The 17,489-nt window shown below is 54.5% G+C and overlaps 5 protein-coding genes across 5 annotated transcripts; 2 read left to right on the plus strand and 3 right to left on the minus strand.

Annotated features, from left to right (window-relative positions):
• Positions 1-917: 917 nt before the first annotated feature.
• Positions 918-3,256, minus strand: MONBRDRAFT_27889 (uncharacterized protein; the record flags this gene model as incomplete). The annotated part of the gene is made up of 9 exons (XM_001748348.1): positions 918-974; positions 1,083-1,103; positions 1,294-1,504; positions 1,619-1,785; positions 1,898-1,999; positions 2,150-2,373; positions 2,513-2,652; positions 2,801-2,985; positions 3,077-3,256. The coding sequence occupies 9 exons, from the start codon at positions 3,254-3,256 to the stop codon at positions 918-920; spliced, it is 1,287 nt and encodes a 428-aa protein (XP_001748400.1).
• Positions 3,257-3,893: 637 nt separating this feature from the next.
• On the plus strand, positions 3,894-4,977 carry MONBRDRAFT_27890 (uncharacterized protein; the record flags this gene model as incomplete). The annotated part of the gene is made up of 6 exons (XM_001748276.1): positions 3,894-3,905; positions 4,009-4,057; positions 4,151-4,203; positions 4,307-4,441; positions 4,706-4,791; positions 4,881-4,977. The coding sequence occupies 6 exons, from the start codon at positions 3,894-3,896 to the stop codon at positions 4,975-4,977; spliced, it is 432 nt and encodes a 143-aa protein (XP_001748328.1).
• A 2,142-nt stretch (positions 4,978-7,119) lies between these two features.
• Positions 7,120-8,171, minus strand: MONBRDRAFT_10570 (uncharacterized protein; the record flags this gene model as incomplete). The annotated part of the gene is made up of 2 exons (XM_001748349.1): positions 7,120-7,944; positions 8,079-8,171. The coding sequence occupies 2 exons, from the start codon at positions 8,169-8,171 to the stop codon at positions 7,120-7,122; spliced, it is 918 nt and encodes a 305-aa protein (XP_001748401.1).
• A 593-nt stretch (positions 8,172-8,764) lies between these two features.
• Positions 8,765-9,894, plus strand: MONBRDRAFT_27892 (uncharacterized protein; the record flags this gene model as incomplete). The annotated part of the gene is made up of 2 exons (XM_001748277.1): positions 8,765-9,629; positions 9,656-9,894. The coding sequence occupies 2 exons, from the start codon at positions 8,765-8,767 to the stop codon at positions 9,892-9,894; spliced, it is 1,104 nt and encodes a 367-aa protein (XP_001748329.1).
• A 626-nt stretch (positions 9,895-10,520) lies between these two features.
• MONBRDRAFT_27893 (uncharacterized protein) lies at positions 10,521-17,484 on the minus strand (the record flags this gene model as incomplete). The annotated part of the gene is made up of 32 exons (XM_001748350.1): positions 10,521-10,645; positions 10,720-10,788; positions 10,885-10,936; positions 10,960-11,016; positions 11,069-11,181; positions 11,267-11,375; positions 11,490-11,588; positions 11,700-11,795; positions 11,877-11,965; positions 12,072-12,169; positions 12,260-12,372; positions 12,460-12,533; positions 12,693-12,812; positions 12,892-12,943; positions 13,052-13,316; positions 13,445-13,515; positions 13,602-13,803; positions 13,902-14,130; positions 14,235-14,472; positions 14,547-14,621; positions 14,721-14,835; positions 14,944-15,132; positions 15,266-15,350; positions 15,432-15,495; positions 15,651-15,715; positions 15,804-15,865; positions 15,907-16,250; positions 16,476-16,516; positions 16,598-16,721; positions 16,804-16,995; positions 17,162-17,235; positions 17,307-17,484. 32 exons carry the CDS (start codon positions 17,482-17,484, stop codon positions 10,521-10,523), a joined length of 3,879 nt encoding a protein of 1,292 aa, XP_001748402.1.
• Positions 17,485-17,489: the final 5 nt, after the last annotated feature.

Raw genomic sequence — 17,489 nt, forward strand, 5'->3', positions numbered from 1 at the left:
TTGATTGTTGATGGGGAAGTCAAACTTTTCAGAAGTGGATTTGATGGCAGCCCGGTCACTGTCTAAAGCAACGTGGATCGGCAAAAGAATGGCAGGCAAGGTCAGAACAAACTTTGCAGACAGGCAGCCGATATCCGGGTCTACTACATGATTTGCCCAACACCCTGCTGGCAAAGCCAAGGCTTGACTCCCATAGATAGGACCTCCATAAGTCCTGTACCTTTACAAGACCCGTAAGTGCATCAAGAGTTCTCTTGAACGGATCGCATGTGCGTTCTGTCGAGAACATGCGCAGAAGAACGAGACAGTGCCCATTTGCAGTGGCCGATTCGGATTCGAAACCAAGATCCTGAAGACAAGCCGTTGAAAGGACCGTGGTGTTCAAAGGTGGGTGCGATCAATTCCAGTCATCTCACTCCCTTGCAATCTGATCCTATCACAAGACAGGCCGCGAGGGCCAGCAGCCCCTGTGTGCACGCCTGTCATCTCTCGTCAGGACAACTTTCAAACAGCAACCAGCGTGTCCCAGTGGAAGGAGCTGATATCGAGTGCTGTGGTGTTGGCTGCTCGACCCAGGCCGCAGATGCGACTGCCCGCGGGTAGATCAGGGGAGGGCCCGAGCGCAAGGTGCGCAAAGACGGGAGCCAACACGCGGCCGGGACCGATCGAAGTAAAGGCAAGGTCGGCATCTTGAAGTCGGCCAAGCCCCAATGTGCCAGCAGCCAGGAATGCTGAACCCGTGTCGAGACACGGTGTCAGAGGTGGAAATTCAGCCCTCGCCCAAGCCTCGAGGCCGGCTGCCGTCATGAGCGCGTAGTTGATCACGCCGGGACTAGCCTCGGCCTCTTGCGCGCAGGTGGCCGGAACCGCCTGCTTGTTGCGCGCTTCAGCGTTGAAGCAAAAGCCATCTTGAATGGTTACCAATACGGCACTTGTTTCCTCAGACCAGGCGCCTGATACGCGCACTTGCGTGCCTGCGTTACAGCATGCACCGAGACAAAAAGAAGGCGGGAGGGGGGAGGGACATGATCAATTCAAAAGGCCAGGAGCCAGACGTGACCGCGAAAAGGGGAGATACATACCGGGGCCAATCGTGCCAGAGCCTACGACCTGCGAATGGTTGCCAATAAGAGTGCAGGCCACGGTGCTGGCACCAGTATTACCACACAGCAGCCCAGAGCCAAGCTGGGTGGTCGAGGGGTCAACAGCAAACGCCCCAGCCGGCTTGGTCACAGTCACCGGCAGTGGCACGGTATAGGCTAAGGTCAAGGGCTGCCCCAACAAAACGTGCACGTGCACTGAAGCCACGGCATTTGCACCTGCGCTCAGCGCCTGACAGGATGCCGTAAACGCCACGTGGCCATTTGAACTTTCGGCCAACGCCACATGGCAGTCCTGATCTCCTCCAAAAGCAAAGGGTGCGTCCACCTGCACGGTCGAGTTGGCAGGGTGAACCTCGACGCCGTGGGTCCCATTATTGAGCAAAATGGTACCTGAGACCGGGCTGCAGGCCAAAGAGACCAGCGGACCAAACGCCGAGGGCAAGGAAAGTTCAAACGAGGTGTTGGAAGCGTTGGCCACCAGGCGCCACGCGCCGCTAGTCAGTTGCACGACCGACCATGCGCCACAGGTGCCAGCACTGGCCACATCCGCCTCGATTGAGTTGACCCGGGCGTCAAAGGCCGTGCTCAGCCGCGATGGACCCGCCGCGTAACTCGCATAATGTGCAATTTGAAGAGGATCAATGTTGATGGCAAATCGAAAGCCGGTGGTGCTTAGCGAACCCTACGTCAGTGCGGACCAGTGTGAGCACACGCAGCCTGGATCAGCGGCTTCAGATTGCGGCGCTGTCTAGGTTGGTCCAATGTTTTGGCAGCAAAGCGGCGGGGCGGCGTACGTTGGCATAGGTCGTAATGGTCTCCGCAATGTCAGGCTCATCGGAAGGCTCCCAGAACAAAAAGGGTTGGCCGTTGCCGAGAAATTTGCCATAGTCAATGGCCTACGCTCGCACATTTTTGCGGGTTGCGAGGAAGGGAAAGCATTTGGGCATGAGCATCATCACACGTCAGCGACGCCATCCCTGATCGAGCTCGTGTGTGTGTGTGTGTATGCTCGAGCGCATACGATGGCTCTGATCGTGCTCACGCACCTGCATGGCCTGGAGTTTGGCAGCTACTGGGTGACTGGCAGGCATGTTATTAATCTGATAAGTTTCGTCTCCGTTGGTCCTGTTGTTATCCAAAGCCCCCTGGGCTGGGTTTTGGCCCACAATGTAGGTGGCGTTCCAGGGTGACCAGCGGTTGATGAGGCAAGGGCCGCTGGCGGGTACAGCCACGCCATCCAAGACGAAGGTGACGTTGGGCAGGTCCAAGGCTATTGCAAGGGGAAAGTGGGTGAAGGCACGTGTGGAGCATGAGCAGCGAGAAGAGACGGCCTGGCGTGTGATGCTTCAGGCAGAATGGTGGAGGCGGCGGCAGTGCTGATGGCGGTGGAGCGAGCAAGCGATTGGCACCTGCAATGCGATCGAAAAGTTGATCGACCGTGTACCGCCAATCGCTGGCATCTTGCGCATCGCTACAGATGTCGCTGCCCGAATCAAACTTGAAGCACAGCGCCACATGCAATTGGCGCTGCGCAGCGTAGGTGCGCCAGCTGACAACAGAACAAAAAAAAAAAAAAACAAAAAAAAAAACAGTTCAGTCAAAAGGCAGATGAAGGTCAACGTCCACAATGTGCCTGGCTCATCGTTGGTTGAGGGCTTGGTGGCCTCATGGGTGAAGATACGACAGTCATAACGCACCGCGTCGAGTTGAGCAGAGCCAGCAGCTGGTCGGTCGTGTTGTACTGGCGAAGCGCGACGGGGCGGTCGTGGTTGAGCACAAGACACCCGCGTGATGGATCGGCAATGGCGGATTGCGACGTGCAAAAGTCACTCGTCATGTAGTGCGGATCAAACTTGAACCATGTGGCGCGCTTCCATCGCAGCTATGGAGATGACAGCGCATCATAGGTGAGTACCCAGCGGCTGTTCCCAGCGGTCGTTCCCAGCGGCTGTTCGTCTGCTCACGTGCCGCACCTGCGGCAACAAGCCCAAGTCGTTGAAGCTGTGAATCTGAAAGCTAATATCAGCCTGATCATCCCCACCCGTCAACTCGACCCCCTGTCCCCCCACCACAAGCGAGCAGCTCAAGCCCAAAAGACCGCACACCAGCAGCACTAGCAGCCGCAGTGCCGCTGCACCCTGCCGTGTTCCCATCATCTCTGGAGTTGAGAAAACGATGTCGCAATCGCGCCAGAGAGAGACAGAGAGAGAGACAGAGAGAGAGACAGAGAGAGAAGGGGTGTGTGTTGCTACATGTAACAGATGAGAGATAGCATGTTGTACGATACGGATGTTTTGATACTTTCAAGAGGTTTCATGAGGTTGGAAGAGAGTGTTCATGATCCCGCAAGCAATGAGAGAGTGAAAGCAAATGACGCGATAATCGAGAGAGAGAGAGAGAGAGAGAGAGAGGAGAGGGATTCATTTTTCCGAGTTTTCTCATTTTTCTCGTTTCAAGGTCAGTGACTTCATCACTGGGCTGGATCTCTCTCGTTCATGGCGGGCTTGGTTGATCGTGAGGGGTGGCAGGGGTACACAGGGTGGAGCTGAGGTGCGAGCAGGATACCGCTGTGGACTGTGCGTTAGCTCATTGACATCTCTGTTTGGTGACGCAGCAAAAGATCCGACATTAATGGCGACGCGTCTGCTCCGTACTGGCACACTGCTTGCTCGAAGCACTGCATCTGGCTCCCTTGGGGCCCTGCGAGCTGTAGTTTTCTCCAATCGATCAATCAGCACAAAGAATTTGGTCACTGGAGCATCTGGCCCATTGGTCATTGGACAGCGCACCATGGCGAGCACGGTACGCGATTGCTGTCGCACGAATGGCTCCAAAGCCCAAACGCCCTGGCACCTGAACCTGCGACCTCTCTTTCTTTCTTTTTTTTTTTTTAACTCGCTCTCAGGCATCCACCAACCCGGATCCAAAGGAGGCCAAGTCCATCTTTGAGTTTGGTGCGGTTTGCTTTGGTCTGCGTACCTTGCTCCCATGATTGCCTGTTCTCATGCAACCACACCACACCTCATGGTGATCAATGTTGGTTGTAGCGGCGGAGGATATCAATGGCAAGCCTTTTTCATTTCAAACGCTCGAGGGCAAGGTTGGGTTGCGTTGCCTGTGGTTCAACGCTTGATTGGCTCATGCATACACGTGCGATTTGTCGCTTTGGCTGACTCTACATCATCGCACCCATCTGCCTACAGGTGGTGATGATTGTAAACACAGCCGGTCAATGTGGGTTGGCCCAACGAAATTTTACGGAAATGGTGGAGCTGCACGACAAGTACAAGGACCAGGGCTTTGAAATTGTTGCCTTTCCCTCCAACTCCTTTAATCAGGTCGGTGGCCCACCCGGAGGTAGATGACTCGAGCACAGGCCGAGTGTTTGTGTGCCACCTGTTGCATCCAACTCGGGTCACCAATCGGCGTTGCATGTGGATAGGAAAAAAATGACGGTGACGCCATCGTGGACCACGCCAAGGGGTATGGCGTCAAGTTTCCCATCATGTCCAAGGCAAGCCAGCACCATTGTTACCTTTGAACTCTGAATGTGGGCTGGCATCTAACCGATTTTGTCTTTGCTGCCTGGTCAACACTTGCAGATTGCTGTCAACGGCTCGGACACGCATCCCCTTTACACGTATCTCAAGGGTGCTTCGCCGGGCTGGTTGACCAATAGCCTGAAATGGTGTGCTCATCTTACTCCGCTCGTCAAAAGAACGTGCTGGGTATCGCATCGCGATGGCTCATCTCGTGCTTGCCGTCGGATGTGTGCAGGAATTTCACAAAGTTTTTGTGTGATCGCACTGGCGTGCCGCGCAAACGATTCGGGCCACAGGAGGCCCCCTCCACCATGGCGACAGACATTGAGTAGGCCATGACCGACACACCGAGCACGAGAGTCCGAGGGAGAGAGAGGGAGAGGGAGAGAGACAGGGAGACAGAGAAACAGAGAGGGCGAGGGTGTGTTCGTGTGTGAGTTTGGCAAACATGTGCGTGCATGCGCGCAAATCACCGTCCAGTCCTCACATTCACCCTTCTGTCTCTCAGATCCTTGTTGGCGGAAAAGCCTGGAGCCAAGCTGTAGGTCAGCTAGCTGAGGGTGGCATGAGCGAAAACTGACGTCCCGCTTTGTTTAAATCATTTGTGTGCGCTCGCCTCCTTGTTGTTGAAATTGCAAACAAAACATTATTGATGAATTTATGCGGCCACCAAAAGAAACCGTGACGAGCACACTCAACAGACCATGCACAGCGCCTTGCTGACAACAACAGGCGACAAGACAACAGGCGACAAGAAGAGGCTCAGACTCAACATGCGACTATAGCTGGGTAGACAACAACAACAACAACAACAACAACAACAACAACAACAACAACAACAACAACAACAACAACAACAACAACAACGACAAGGGAAAAACGGCATCCGACAGGGCAAAACAGACAGGCACTTGGACACTTGGGGCACACGAGCTCTGGTACAAAGAGCAATTTGAAGAGAGGAAGGAGCACGGATGCCCCAGCACGTGCATTAATTATCGCGAACAAGACGAATGGGGGTTTCCGGACCACCGCTGAGATCGATTTCGCCTCGGAGCCGACGCGCAAGCTTCATGTCCTTGGGCATGATGGTGACGCGTTTGGAGTGTATGGCGCAGAGGTTGCTGTCCTCGAAAAGGCCCACCAGATAAGATTCCGAGGCCTCTTGCAACGCTTGGAGTGCATCGGGTCGAAAGCGCACGCCGGTGTCATACTTCTGAGCCACCTCCCGAACCAATCGCTGAACAAGTCCATGCAGAGCAAGCAGCGAGATGTGAGACCCAGAATCAAAGCTACAGCGTGCCTGTGCAGATGACGACAAGAAGCGAGGGCGGTTCTCGCAAGTAGGGTCCCGACGTAAAAAAAAAGACCCAACCTGGAAGGGGAGCTTGCGTAGCAAGAGTTGCGTGGACTGCTGAAGGCGCCTGATTTGACGCAGTGCCACCGTGCCCGGCTTGAAGCGGCGTGGCCGTTTCACGCGACCCTGAATGGTCATGACATCATTTTGAGAGCGGGATGTCGGGGTCAAGTGCTTGCAACAACCATGGCAACAGGGGCAACTGGTGGAGACCGACAGAAAAGCAAAAAAAAAAAAAAAAAAAAAAAAAGAGAAAAAAAGAAAACTCACGTCGGCAACAGCCAGGCGCAGATGCTTGACGTGTCGCATGGCAGGCACCTGATGACCCCAGCCCGAAGTGTTTTTGACCCTGGCGCTGGCCACCTTGCTGCCAGCCTCCCGCCGTGCCGTCTGCTTGGTTCGCGCCTAGATTGAGTCCGCGTCAAGCACATGATCAACAGTCCATGCCGTCCGTCGTCAATCGAGCGTGCTGTACAACAAAGCGCAAAGCGTAGGGAAATGCATTGCATTCGCCACAACGTACCATGTCCTCTGATGCCCGGACGACAACGATCGACTGACGACGACTGACGCCAATTGACAACAATTGACCGACTGCCGCAAGCAGAGAGAGAAGAGAGAGAGAGGAGAGAGAGAGAGAGAAACGAAAATGAAAAGAGAGAGAGAGAGAGAGAGAGAGAGAGAGAATTGAATTGGTTAGAGAGAGAGAGACAGACAGACAGAGAGACACAGAAAGACACAGAGAGACAGAGAGACACAGAGAGAGACAGAGAGAGAGACACAGAGAGAGACAGAGAGAGAGTGAAAAAATGAAGACAGAAAGAGAGACAGAGACAGAGACAGAGACAGACAGACAGACAGACAGAAAAAAAACCAAAAATATTGGAGCAAATGCTGGATATCAATCAAAGGCACAATTAAAGAGATGTTCAAAAACTCTTCATTTTCTTCAATTTCTTCTGCATTAAACCTTTGAGACGATAAACATGTTTCAACAGGTTTTTACTACGTTTACTAGCATCCTTGGCGGGCCTGGACTCGCCCAGGTCAATCGCCACATGGCTGCCGGCTACTCTTTGAGACAATGTGCTTGGGACTTTTGATCTTGTGGCTTGCTTCACTTGAATGCTGGGATGACGTGGGTGGGTCGGCGATCGGCCCCCAACACCTGGGCAAAGAGCTTCTCACAGCGGGCGGGATCCGGGGCTTGGCCGACACCGGCGGCAATGCCGAGCTCAGGGGCATGTACGCCGCCAGTCACAAAGACACAGTCGAGCCCCGCCTTCAGAGCGCCCTCAATGTCATGATGCAGGGAATCGCCCACTGCGACGATCCGGGACTTGGGTACACCAGCCAGCTGTTCGAGGGTCTTGTCGTACACCAGCGCGTGCGGCTTGCCCACGTAGTGCACCTGGCCACCCAACGCCTCATACATGGCGGCTACCGTGCCTGGGCACAAACCCTGGGAGCCGTCTGGGCGCACCACCACCTTGTCCGGGTTGGCACACACTATGGGTAGATTTCTCGCACGCGCAGCCTTGAGGTGCGGTTGCCAATGCGCCACCTCCTCGATCGGCGCCGGCTCACTGCCCGTCGACAGGACGTTGATGCCCTGGAGCAGAATAAAGTCAGCCTCGTCGATTGGCGCCTGGTCGTACTGGTCCAGATCTGCCAGGACGTCCGTCTCCACGTCCCAACCCATGAGCGTGTACTTGCTGCCGTAGGCAGCAAAGTCGGACCAGCGATTGCGCATGCCTTGTCGCACCATCTCACCACCCGTGACAATGGTTGCCACTTCGCCAAAGCCCCACTCAATCAGGCGGGCGTGCGCAAAGTGTGCTGGCTTGGAGGAGTTGCTCAAAATCGTCACCGTTTTCCCTGCTTGCCGCAGCCTTTGCACCACCTCCACTGCATGCGGGTACGGCGCCGAGCCATTGTGAATCTATATTCAAGCATCCATCAGGTGAACAAAGAAGATGAAGAAAGAAAAAATGTTTCTTGAGCCCCGGTACACGGGGCAGGCGACCACGGGATCGAGCCGGCGGCCCAAACGAAGAAACGCCCACCACCACCTACCACGCCGTACTGATCCAGAACAAAGACATCATAGCGATCCACCAGGTCCAAGATGGAGTTGAGAAACCCGACCGCTTGCGTCTCATCCGCCATGCCTTGTTGTACAAAAAATGCTTCACAACACCAACAACAGTGAGAGGGGAGCGAGCGAGGGAGGGAGGAGGAGGAGCTGGAGGGCAGGTGCGACGGTGAGTGCGCAAAAGAAAAATGCCAGCACACACCACACACACACACACATACACACACACACACCCCTGACTGCTGACTTGATACTTTTGCTGACAAATTGACTTAACCCTCTCTCCTCTGCACCCCCTAAGTTAGATGCCGCCATTGGCAAACCGTAAGCTACGGAGTCATGTCTTGGCCTTAGGGGTCCGTTGGTGACGCCGCATACCGGGGTCAAGAGCATGTCAATGGTTCGGTGCGTGTGCAAAGCTCGAGTCGACATGGCAAGCAAGTCCTAGGAGCCAGTCAAGTTGGCAGCGCAGAGCGCTGCGATTCCCTCTATTCCTGCAACCAAGTCCCGCAACGTCATGTGAGTCACCCACAGAACTCATCCTTCTGGCAACATCCTTCGCAGGGATTTGCCAAAACGTTGGCGACGACCACCTGTCCATGCGGTACTGGGAAGTTTGTTTTTTCTCTCATTTTATTGCTTTGCACTGACGTGAATGTCGCACAGGATGGCGGCTGCCAGCCCTGAAATTACACCAGAAATGGCAGCAGCTGCCGACGCTTCCCTGGCAGGGCTGAGCAAGGATGCCGTCTTTTTAATTCACAAGGTTCAGAAGGCGAGCCGCAAGCCAAGGCCCGATCCCTTGCTGCGTGCGGCCAAATCGTGCTATAACAGTGATTTTGAACCCAGCAAGGTACATGAGTTTATGGATGAGGTGCAGGCTTTTCTGGAAACGTCGACACTCGACGTCCATTTCCACGCGCGGCCCAGGGACCCGAGTGATTGGCAAACGTTGTGCGACGCCCTGGGCCCATGTCTACGTGTGCGCTCTTTTGGCGAGCTGGTGCGGGACACGCCCGACAGGCGCCTGAAGGAGCAGAGCCTGTGGCTCAGCACACGCAATGGCCAGGAACGACTGCGGGTGTGCTGCGACTTGCTGCCGGGCACCGTGGCCGTGGCCTCATTGGCCAAGGAGCATACCGCGCAATGCCTGCACAATTTCAAATTGCAAGCGCACGCTGCCATCTTTGCGCAGCGCTTCTACTTTGCTCACGGCCACGTCATTGATGCCGTGCGTTTGAGAGCGCGCAAGTACTACATCGTGGCACGGCTCAAGGCCGCCAACCTCACAAAGCTGGCCGCTCATGTGCAACCTGCTGCTTCCGGCATGGCCAAGGCGATTACTTTTGCGGATGGATCGCCCAAGGCGGAGATTGACTTGGACAACGCCCTGCCCGCGGCACTAAAGGCCATCCTGGAAGACCAAATGGCACAGCATGTCGCTCGGCAGTTGCAGCTTCGGCAGCCCCAGGCGCCCGGCGAGCGCGCGTTGCCCCCGCAGCACCTGCCTCAGAACGTCTTGCACGCTTACGGTCACGCCTCGCACCGATGCTTGAAGAAATCCGCAAGGTCAAGCCCGAGCATTGGATCGTCTACACAGGAAGCGAAACCACGTGCGAGCTGATTGACAAGGCAGTTTCAACCGAAAGCCAAGCGCAACAACGCGTCCTTGGCTTGACTGACTGCGATGCTTTGATCGTGTCCACGGCACTGGAGCCGCCCAGTGGTGGCGACGTTGCCCTCGTCGCAACCTCGCCAGATCGAAGGTTCAATATCCATCGTGGCATTATTAGATGAAGCTGGCAAGAAAGGGCCAGGAAAACATTCATAGCTTTTGGGCCATTTTTTTGATACAAGATGCGCGCCACGGTTGGTTCTCGGCATGCCGCTGGTGTGATCAATCAATGCCTATCATGTCGTGGCTGCACATCGATTATACTTTGTGACGCTAGAGGGCGACGCAGATCTTCATGACGCGTTGCGCTCAGGATAATGACCGCGTTGCCGGCTCGGTCTTTTGTTTTTTGGGTGCAGCGAAAGAAACCTTTTGACCATTAATGCCGCTGTGCATAGAGCCTTTGTTCTCCCAATTTCCCTCTTGTTACCTCATGAAAAAGCAGTTTGCAACCTTTTCTTCTTGTTCTGGTCTTCCCATGTTTTGCTTCCGTGAGTTTATAGTCCTTCGGATCACGTCCTCTCTCGTCATTTGTGCCGTCAATTGATCCCTCACCAATCCTTTCTATTTGTGCAAAAACCGCGCCTTCTTCTTCTTGTTCTTCTTCTTGTTCTTCTTCTTTTTTCCTCCCACTCAAAGAATGGGAACTGACATGTGAATTGATACAGATCTGCATTAAATTGAGACAAGGCGAGCCTGTGAGCATGGTTATGGGGTTCGCCGACGTCAGTTGGGATCCCGAGCATCCTTAGGCCGAGCTGTCATCTCGCTTGCGCAGGCTCAAGCGTCCCATCTTGCGGGTTGATGCCTCCTGCTCCTGTGCGCGCAATTGATGCACTGTACCGCAGGCATGAGACTCGGTCCAAGACGCGCCTTTTCGGCCAGACACATGGAAGAAAAACAGCGTGGCTCACAACCAAGGGCGAGAGAGATAGGTTTTGGCCTACATTGCGAGTAGACGGGGCAAGGGCCATAGGAGCCAGTCAAGTTGGCAGCGCTCAGCGCTGCGATCCCATCTGTTTCAGTCGTAGCAAATCAAGTGAGAACCATGTGTGACCACTCCTCGCAACACCGGTACCATGCCAACCGTTGAAAGCCCGACACAGCCTCACCGTTCAAGATGGAAACACGTTCAATGCCGGCCAGCGCCAGAGCTCGCGCCACCTGTAAAGCATTATCGCACACACCTCGAATGAGGGCACAGTCGCTTTGAATCCTACAACGATACCACGCAAAGCGCACGACTACAATGGCAGAAGAAGGGGCAGGCGGCAAAAAGCTCTCATCAAGGCTCACCGCTGCTGCACTGGCAAGCCACATTTCATCGCCAACTACAAAAACGTGCCGGGACTGGCACTTGCGCCGCATCAATTCGGCACAGTCCTCCGGAAGCTGCTCTCCCTCAAGTTCTGGACAGGGCCAGAACGGCAAATGAGCGACAATAATCACAAACAGATGGGCATCGAGCGTTTACGCGATAAAGGCTGAACGGACCCAGCGCGGGCATGTTGAACGTGTTGGCCTCCAGGCGGCACAGGGCAAAGCTGTCCGAGTCGCGAGCATCGATGGCGACTGCGTGGCAGTATTTGCGCGCCACAATCGTCTGCAACAGGTTAAAAAACAACCATGAATGCCGAAATCCCATAGCTTCAACCATGGGTGGGACCCTGGATTGAGAAACGGTCGGACTGGAAGTGCGTGCTTCACCAAAACTTACGCCATTCTTCATGTACAGAGCCAAAAAGTCCTGCACCGAGCTGACGGGGGCCGGCAGCATGCGCAATTGATCCAGCGGTTGCACCTCGTGCTCTACGGGCTATTGTTGATCCGCCAATTGAGGAAGCGCAACAATTATGGATAATTTAGTCACTTAAGTTTGAACCCAGGTGCACGCAACTTGATGCAAAGCCAGCGCGAGGTGCCTTACAAAATCGACAGCCGGATTGCTTGCGCGACGTGCAAAGCACGACTTGGGAATCTCCTCGTACAGCCGGCGAGCCGTTGAAATGGTCGAGAAGAAATCCTGTCCCAAAGTCCATCATATTAGCATTCTGAATCAGCGGTTTGCCTTTTGAAGTGCATAGCGGCCAATAACCTTTCGTACCACGTCGGGTGCATCACCGAAATGCAGAATACACTCGCTAAAATCATACTGCAGTAAAATGCGTCGCAGCTCCTGCATAATGGCCACGGCTATATCCATTCAGCAACATTGGTGGCGCATGAGCTTTTTACATGGCGAGAGACCGAGCTACGAGCCTCAAGTGCCCACACGCCATGCTCGTGCGCACGGACAGACCGATGCACAATGTCATGGCTGAATTGGCCAAGAAGAGTGAATCCCACAGGTGCATGATTTTATCCAGGGAGAACACATGAGCAAAACTGGTCAAAAACCTATCAGGCAAAAATACTGTCAGGCGGCTGCATTGCAGAGGGTTTCGATTGAAGGCAGGGCAGCCACGCTATTGGCGTGCATGCTCGTACCAGGGGATGGCAAAGAGGTCGGGTCGGAAGCCCATGGTGTCGAGGTGTGCCCACAGTTCGGGGTCGACGTAGCACAGCAAATGCCAAAATACGGCCAGAAACTCGTTCAGTGTCTATCCCGAGCCAACAACCAAGGTGAGCTGCACACTGACATGACTCGAGCAAACAGCATGCCTGTGCCAAGCCCGAGCGAGACGCACGTCGGTATTGTTCTTCAAGAAGAGCTTGGGCATGAAACGTTTCACAAAGCTATCCAAACATCCGAAAGCAAAAGCTATGCGAATTGATGCAGCGTCAAGCAAGAACAGCACGTAAGAAAAAAAAATTCAGAACCCTCTGGTGAGCCTGCAAGAAAGAAAGGTGTGGCTGATTGTTTGAATGACCGGCCTGTGTGTGCGGAAAAGGCAAAATAAAAGAGCACGTTGCGCCTCACCCTCATCGTTAAAGTTGAGCTTGAGAAAGGGTGCCGTGAGCGAGTCGATGCCTTGCCAGTACACCAAATCTGGGTTGGCATTGACCCAGGCTTTGAGCACACGCTTCAACTTGCGATGGCCTGCACGCGCACACGGTCAGACGCGAGGTGGCCGCAAAACGATCTGCCATGGGGTGGGCTGATGAGAGTCTGAACTAACCCTCTGGCGATGACAAAAGCTGATCGTACTGATGGCAACGGGGAATATCCACCTATTGGAAGAAGACATCCATATCAATGAGGTCAACGTTATGTCCACCAAACCTCTTTGAGGGCGCAGACGAGCAAGTAGCGCAGCAGCCTGTACAGCCATCGCGTACATCGAGTTGGTGGTCAATTTCGCGTTCGGAAGTCTTGTCGATTGCGGCGTACACTTCGTGGATGTTTTGTGGCACGTCCAGTAGCACGGCCCAGATCTGCGCTCGCAGTTGGGGTGGCACATCAACTTGCGCAGCTTCTAGAATGAGGTGCTGCGTGTAGGGGGCGCCTTGCAGCAAGCGTCGAAAGTAGTTGAGACGGTTGTATTGGTAAATAATATCTCGCTCTCGGATGCTCACAGGCTGCTTTCGCATCTCCTCGGCATGCCTACGACATGGTTGCGAAGGAAAAGGCACAAACACACATAGAGGGAGAACGAAAAGGTGACCAAATGATTCTGAGACTGGCTGATCGGGTGGCATCAAGGGGCAGGAGCGTGGCTGGCCAAAACACACTCGTTGTCAGCGGGCTCCTGAAAGACGAGTGGCAAAGGGTCAACCTCTTCCTCTTGCAAACGATGTGAAAGCTGGCAGAAATACAGCAGATGGTTTGCTTCGTGAGCAGGCACAGGTGCATGAACATCTCCGGGGCGACCCAAAGCAGGGCACGGACCGGCTTGAGATCAAGGGGGCAGACAACATGCTCAAAAGCTTGCGCCGCGGCCCGGCGACCCCCGATCTCGGGGCGACCCAGGCGAATCAAGCGAGGCAAGCGAAGAATTGTGGGTTCCACTTTGCATAGGCCCTTTTGCATGAGGTAATTCTCCAAGCTCATGCCCGTGACCCGCCACAGGTGATAAGCGTCGACGAGCGGCCTACGATACAGGAGAAAGAGGTGTCGATAAGCAACATTTGTAATTTACGTCGCCATCATGAGAATCCCAATGCATGACCTATTGTTCTGGCTACGCACCACGAGTATAGTGGGTCAGCACGGAGCTTGTCAAACGTGGTTTCTACCGCCTGTGCTCCGGCCGAAGCAGGTGTCTGAGGGGCGGCACGGAGCATGGGGTCTTGGCGTTGCATGTGCTCCCGTAAAGCGGCCAGTTTGCCATCTAGTTGGGCGCTCTGCAAATGGGGATTGACCACACTAGTGTACACCACCTGTTGGCTAGCCAACCATGGCATGCCCAACACCTCGACTACAGTCCCGGTTGTCCCCAATTTTGGTGAGCTGGAAATCTCTGAGCAAATCGCACTGGGAACGGCGCATACGATGTATACGATACTGTCAGATTTGGCGTACCCATGGTTGGCCGACCACCGGCCAAGGGATGCAAGCAGGCATACAGCGTGTTTTGGACGACCCCCGGAAGTTGTTGCCAAGCGGCAAAGTCGTCATGTCGCGGCAGAAGCTCATGCATGTAATCGGCCATCAGTGGAGGATCGGAGAGGGCAAGGTCGACAACGCCCACGCGTTGCTGGGCACGCAAGCTGCGTGCCCGTGGCGAAGACAGCAAGCCTGCCAAACGCTCCAAAAACGACTAGGCATACATCGAGACGATGAGTTTGTGACCGGAAAAAAAGGTTGCGCTGACATCCGATGGGAAGCACGTACGCCCATGTGGCGAACAGTATGTCGCTGGCCATCCACATCCAGCGTCTGACACGTATCAGGCCACAAGGAAGCACCCTGTGTCATCAAAGGTCGCAGCAGGCGGCGGCAGCAGCAGCCACGAAGGTCAATGAGCTGAGCCTTGCGCACTTTGGGCCCGGAACGACGCATGCCTACCAGCAATAGTTCAAGAACCACAAGTCCAAAACTCCAAACGTCATCTTTGGGATTTGCGACAATGGGTTCGCGGCAGCCTCGTGCCAAACAGGATGGTGCCAAATACGATGGTTCGCTAAAAAAAAAAAAAAAAAAAAAAAAAAAAAAAAAAAAAAAAAAAAAAAAAAAAAGAGGAAATTAGGATCGCTGGGCGCGCTTGGGAGCGAAGCAGACGTAAACGTACCCAATGGGAAACATGACGGCGGCACCGCTGTCGGTCATATCAAACAGGCCGTAGCCTGCGAGGCGTACATGATCGTCCGCTGTGATGTACACGTGCTCAAGCGTAAGGTTGCGCACGACAATGCCTTCTCCGTGAAGATAGTCGAGCGCTTGTGCGAGTTGGAGGGCATAGCGCGTGACTGCCGCCACACTGGGTAGCACGAGGAAAAGAAAGGTGAGAACCCACGGGAAGTCCGGTCATGTTGGAACACCAAAGTGCCTTGTCTGTGCTTGGGTCCTATCTCCACTCCCCAACTTGAATCTGGGCGCAAATCCCGTCGTACCGTTGGCGGGTCTCTAGCTGAACGAGCTCTTGCAGACGCCCCTGCAGCGTTTGCGTGTGGTGCTCGGCAACAATGTACACTCGGCCTGTCGAGTGCAGGCATGGGATTGATTAGGATTGGCACGGAGGAACAGTCGGACAAGCAGTCGCCATTAGTGTTGTCGTACCAGCAGAGCCCACTTCGACAGCAATGTACTGGGCCAGGTGTGGGTGTTTGAGCGCACGCAGCCGCTGCGTTTCACAGGCCCCAATGCATCACATCAAACATATGCAGCCACGGCATGGGTCAATAAAAGTACGGATGGGTCGCTCCTCTCAAGACCGGTCGGCAGGCCAACGCGATTCGCTGGTTGGCCCGAGACACCGTCAGGAGGGATCGCACGCACCTGAAAGCGACCAAAGATGCGGATCTCATTGGGCGTCAATGGCAGGCCGTTGAGACCACAGCGATCTGTGGGGTGCTGCAGTGCATGAAAGTAGCTGACCCCGATACCTGCACCACCCTCGCCATATCCCAACCGCCCTGCTTTTGCCCCTACCATTGCCATTGAGCTGGAGGATGCAGCGCCACTGCCCACCCCCGCAGCCGCCATCACCACAACTGTCCGCAAAAAAAAAAAAAAAAAAAAAAAAAAAAAAAACAGAAAAAAAAAATTGAGAGAGAGAAAGAGATTGAGAGAAAGAGAGATTGAGAGAGAGAGATTGAGAGTTTGAGAGTTTGAGAGTTTGAGAGTTTGAGAGAGAGAGTTTGAGAGAGAGAGAGAGTTTGAGAGAGTTTGAGAGAGAGAGTAGAGAGTTTGAGAGAGAGAGTTTGAGAGGTTTTTAGGACGAGAGAGAGAGTTTGAGAGAGAGAGTTTGAGAGAGAGAGAGAGAGAGAGAGAGAGAGAGAGAGAGAGAGAGAGACAGAGAGACAGAGAGAGACAGAGGGAGAGAGAGAGACAGAGAGAGAAAAAGAAGAACCTCCCCCCACACACACACACGGGGTACTCGTATTCGCAGAGGGGTGTCAACAAGTGCAATGTGTCCCCTTGTCAAGACCTTTGCACTGGATCTGGCGTGGCAGGCGAGTGCTTTCGGGGGCACCGAGTATGTACGGCTTATGCAATTGGGTTACCGTGGCCGCTGTCTTCAATCTCAAACCCCTGAAACGGATCGGTGCGCTCTTCTAGCGAGGGCATTGAGGTGTCTTGCGTGTTACATGGGCTACTCACGGGCACGCTGCGCAAGGGGCAAAGCAGGTTGTAGCGCGAAGCTGCACCAGGGCCAAAATGATGAGTTTTACAAAGCCAAAAAAAATGCATTTGCCTTTCGAGCCACCCAGAGCTCGACGAACCTGGCTCAAAAGATGTGATCGGTGCCCAGGCCAGCCAGCCTTGCCGATTGAGAAAGTGAATCGCCTCCTCTTTGCTTTGGTCTTCAAGCGGGCAGTCGAGATTGCGCTCCACGTAATGAGGGTCCTGGATGGGATATGACAGCGCTGTGATCAATGGCTGGGATGCGTTGAGACGGCAAGGGGTGGTGGATGCATTCGACACCAACCAGCAATAAAACCCGAGACTGCGCAGGGTTGGGATGGCGGGCAATGCCCACGAGAGCGCGCGCCGAATTGTCAGTGGTGCCACCAATCATGATGGGTGTGGCCTCGCATTGAAGATGCTGGGATATCAAAGCTTGCAAGTCACTGGCATGAGCTTTTGCGCCGCTCTCAAGGGTCAAGAGACGTGCCGTCACCTGGATCATTCGAGGGAGGCGAAACACCAAGGGTTGAGCGCCTCTTCCGTGTGCCGCCATGCGAACGCCATTGTTGTCAACCGTAATCAAGGACGTGATAAAGCACGCACACCAAGCCGATGGTCGAGCACCAGTGCTGCTTCAAAGGTCCCTATCCATGTCGTACTGCCTTGAAAACTTGGGGGCTTATCCCCGAGTTCACACAGCGTCTGCTGAATCGTACGAATGTGCGGCTCCGTGCTAGCCAAGCCAGGGCGTGTGCGTCAATGTCTTATGCCCACTGTCAGCGCAGCCAGTGTTGCCGGGCGTACCAAACGTGTGGCCGGGTATGTCCTCCCAAACGGAGACTTGAGCATAGTGTTTGCAAGGTCCGATAGCCACAGCCCCACCCCTAGGCTCGAAATGCCGTCCCAGCGTGAGTTGGGCTGTGGCTGAAGTGAAGCCCGTCTGAAACACATACGGTGCTACCTGGTCGTGGACGTCGTCCATGTTGT

This window comes from Monosiga brevicollis, genomic scaffold (assembly GCF_000002865.3).
Source record: "Monosiga brevicollis MX1 MONBRscaffold_22 genomic scaffold, whole genome shotgun sequence".
In the NCBI taxonomy this organism is placed as follows: domain Eukaryota; class Choanoflagellata; order Craspedida; family Salpingoecidae; genus Monosiga; species Monosiga brevicollis.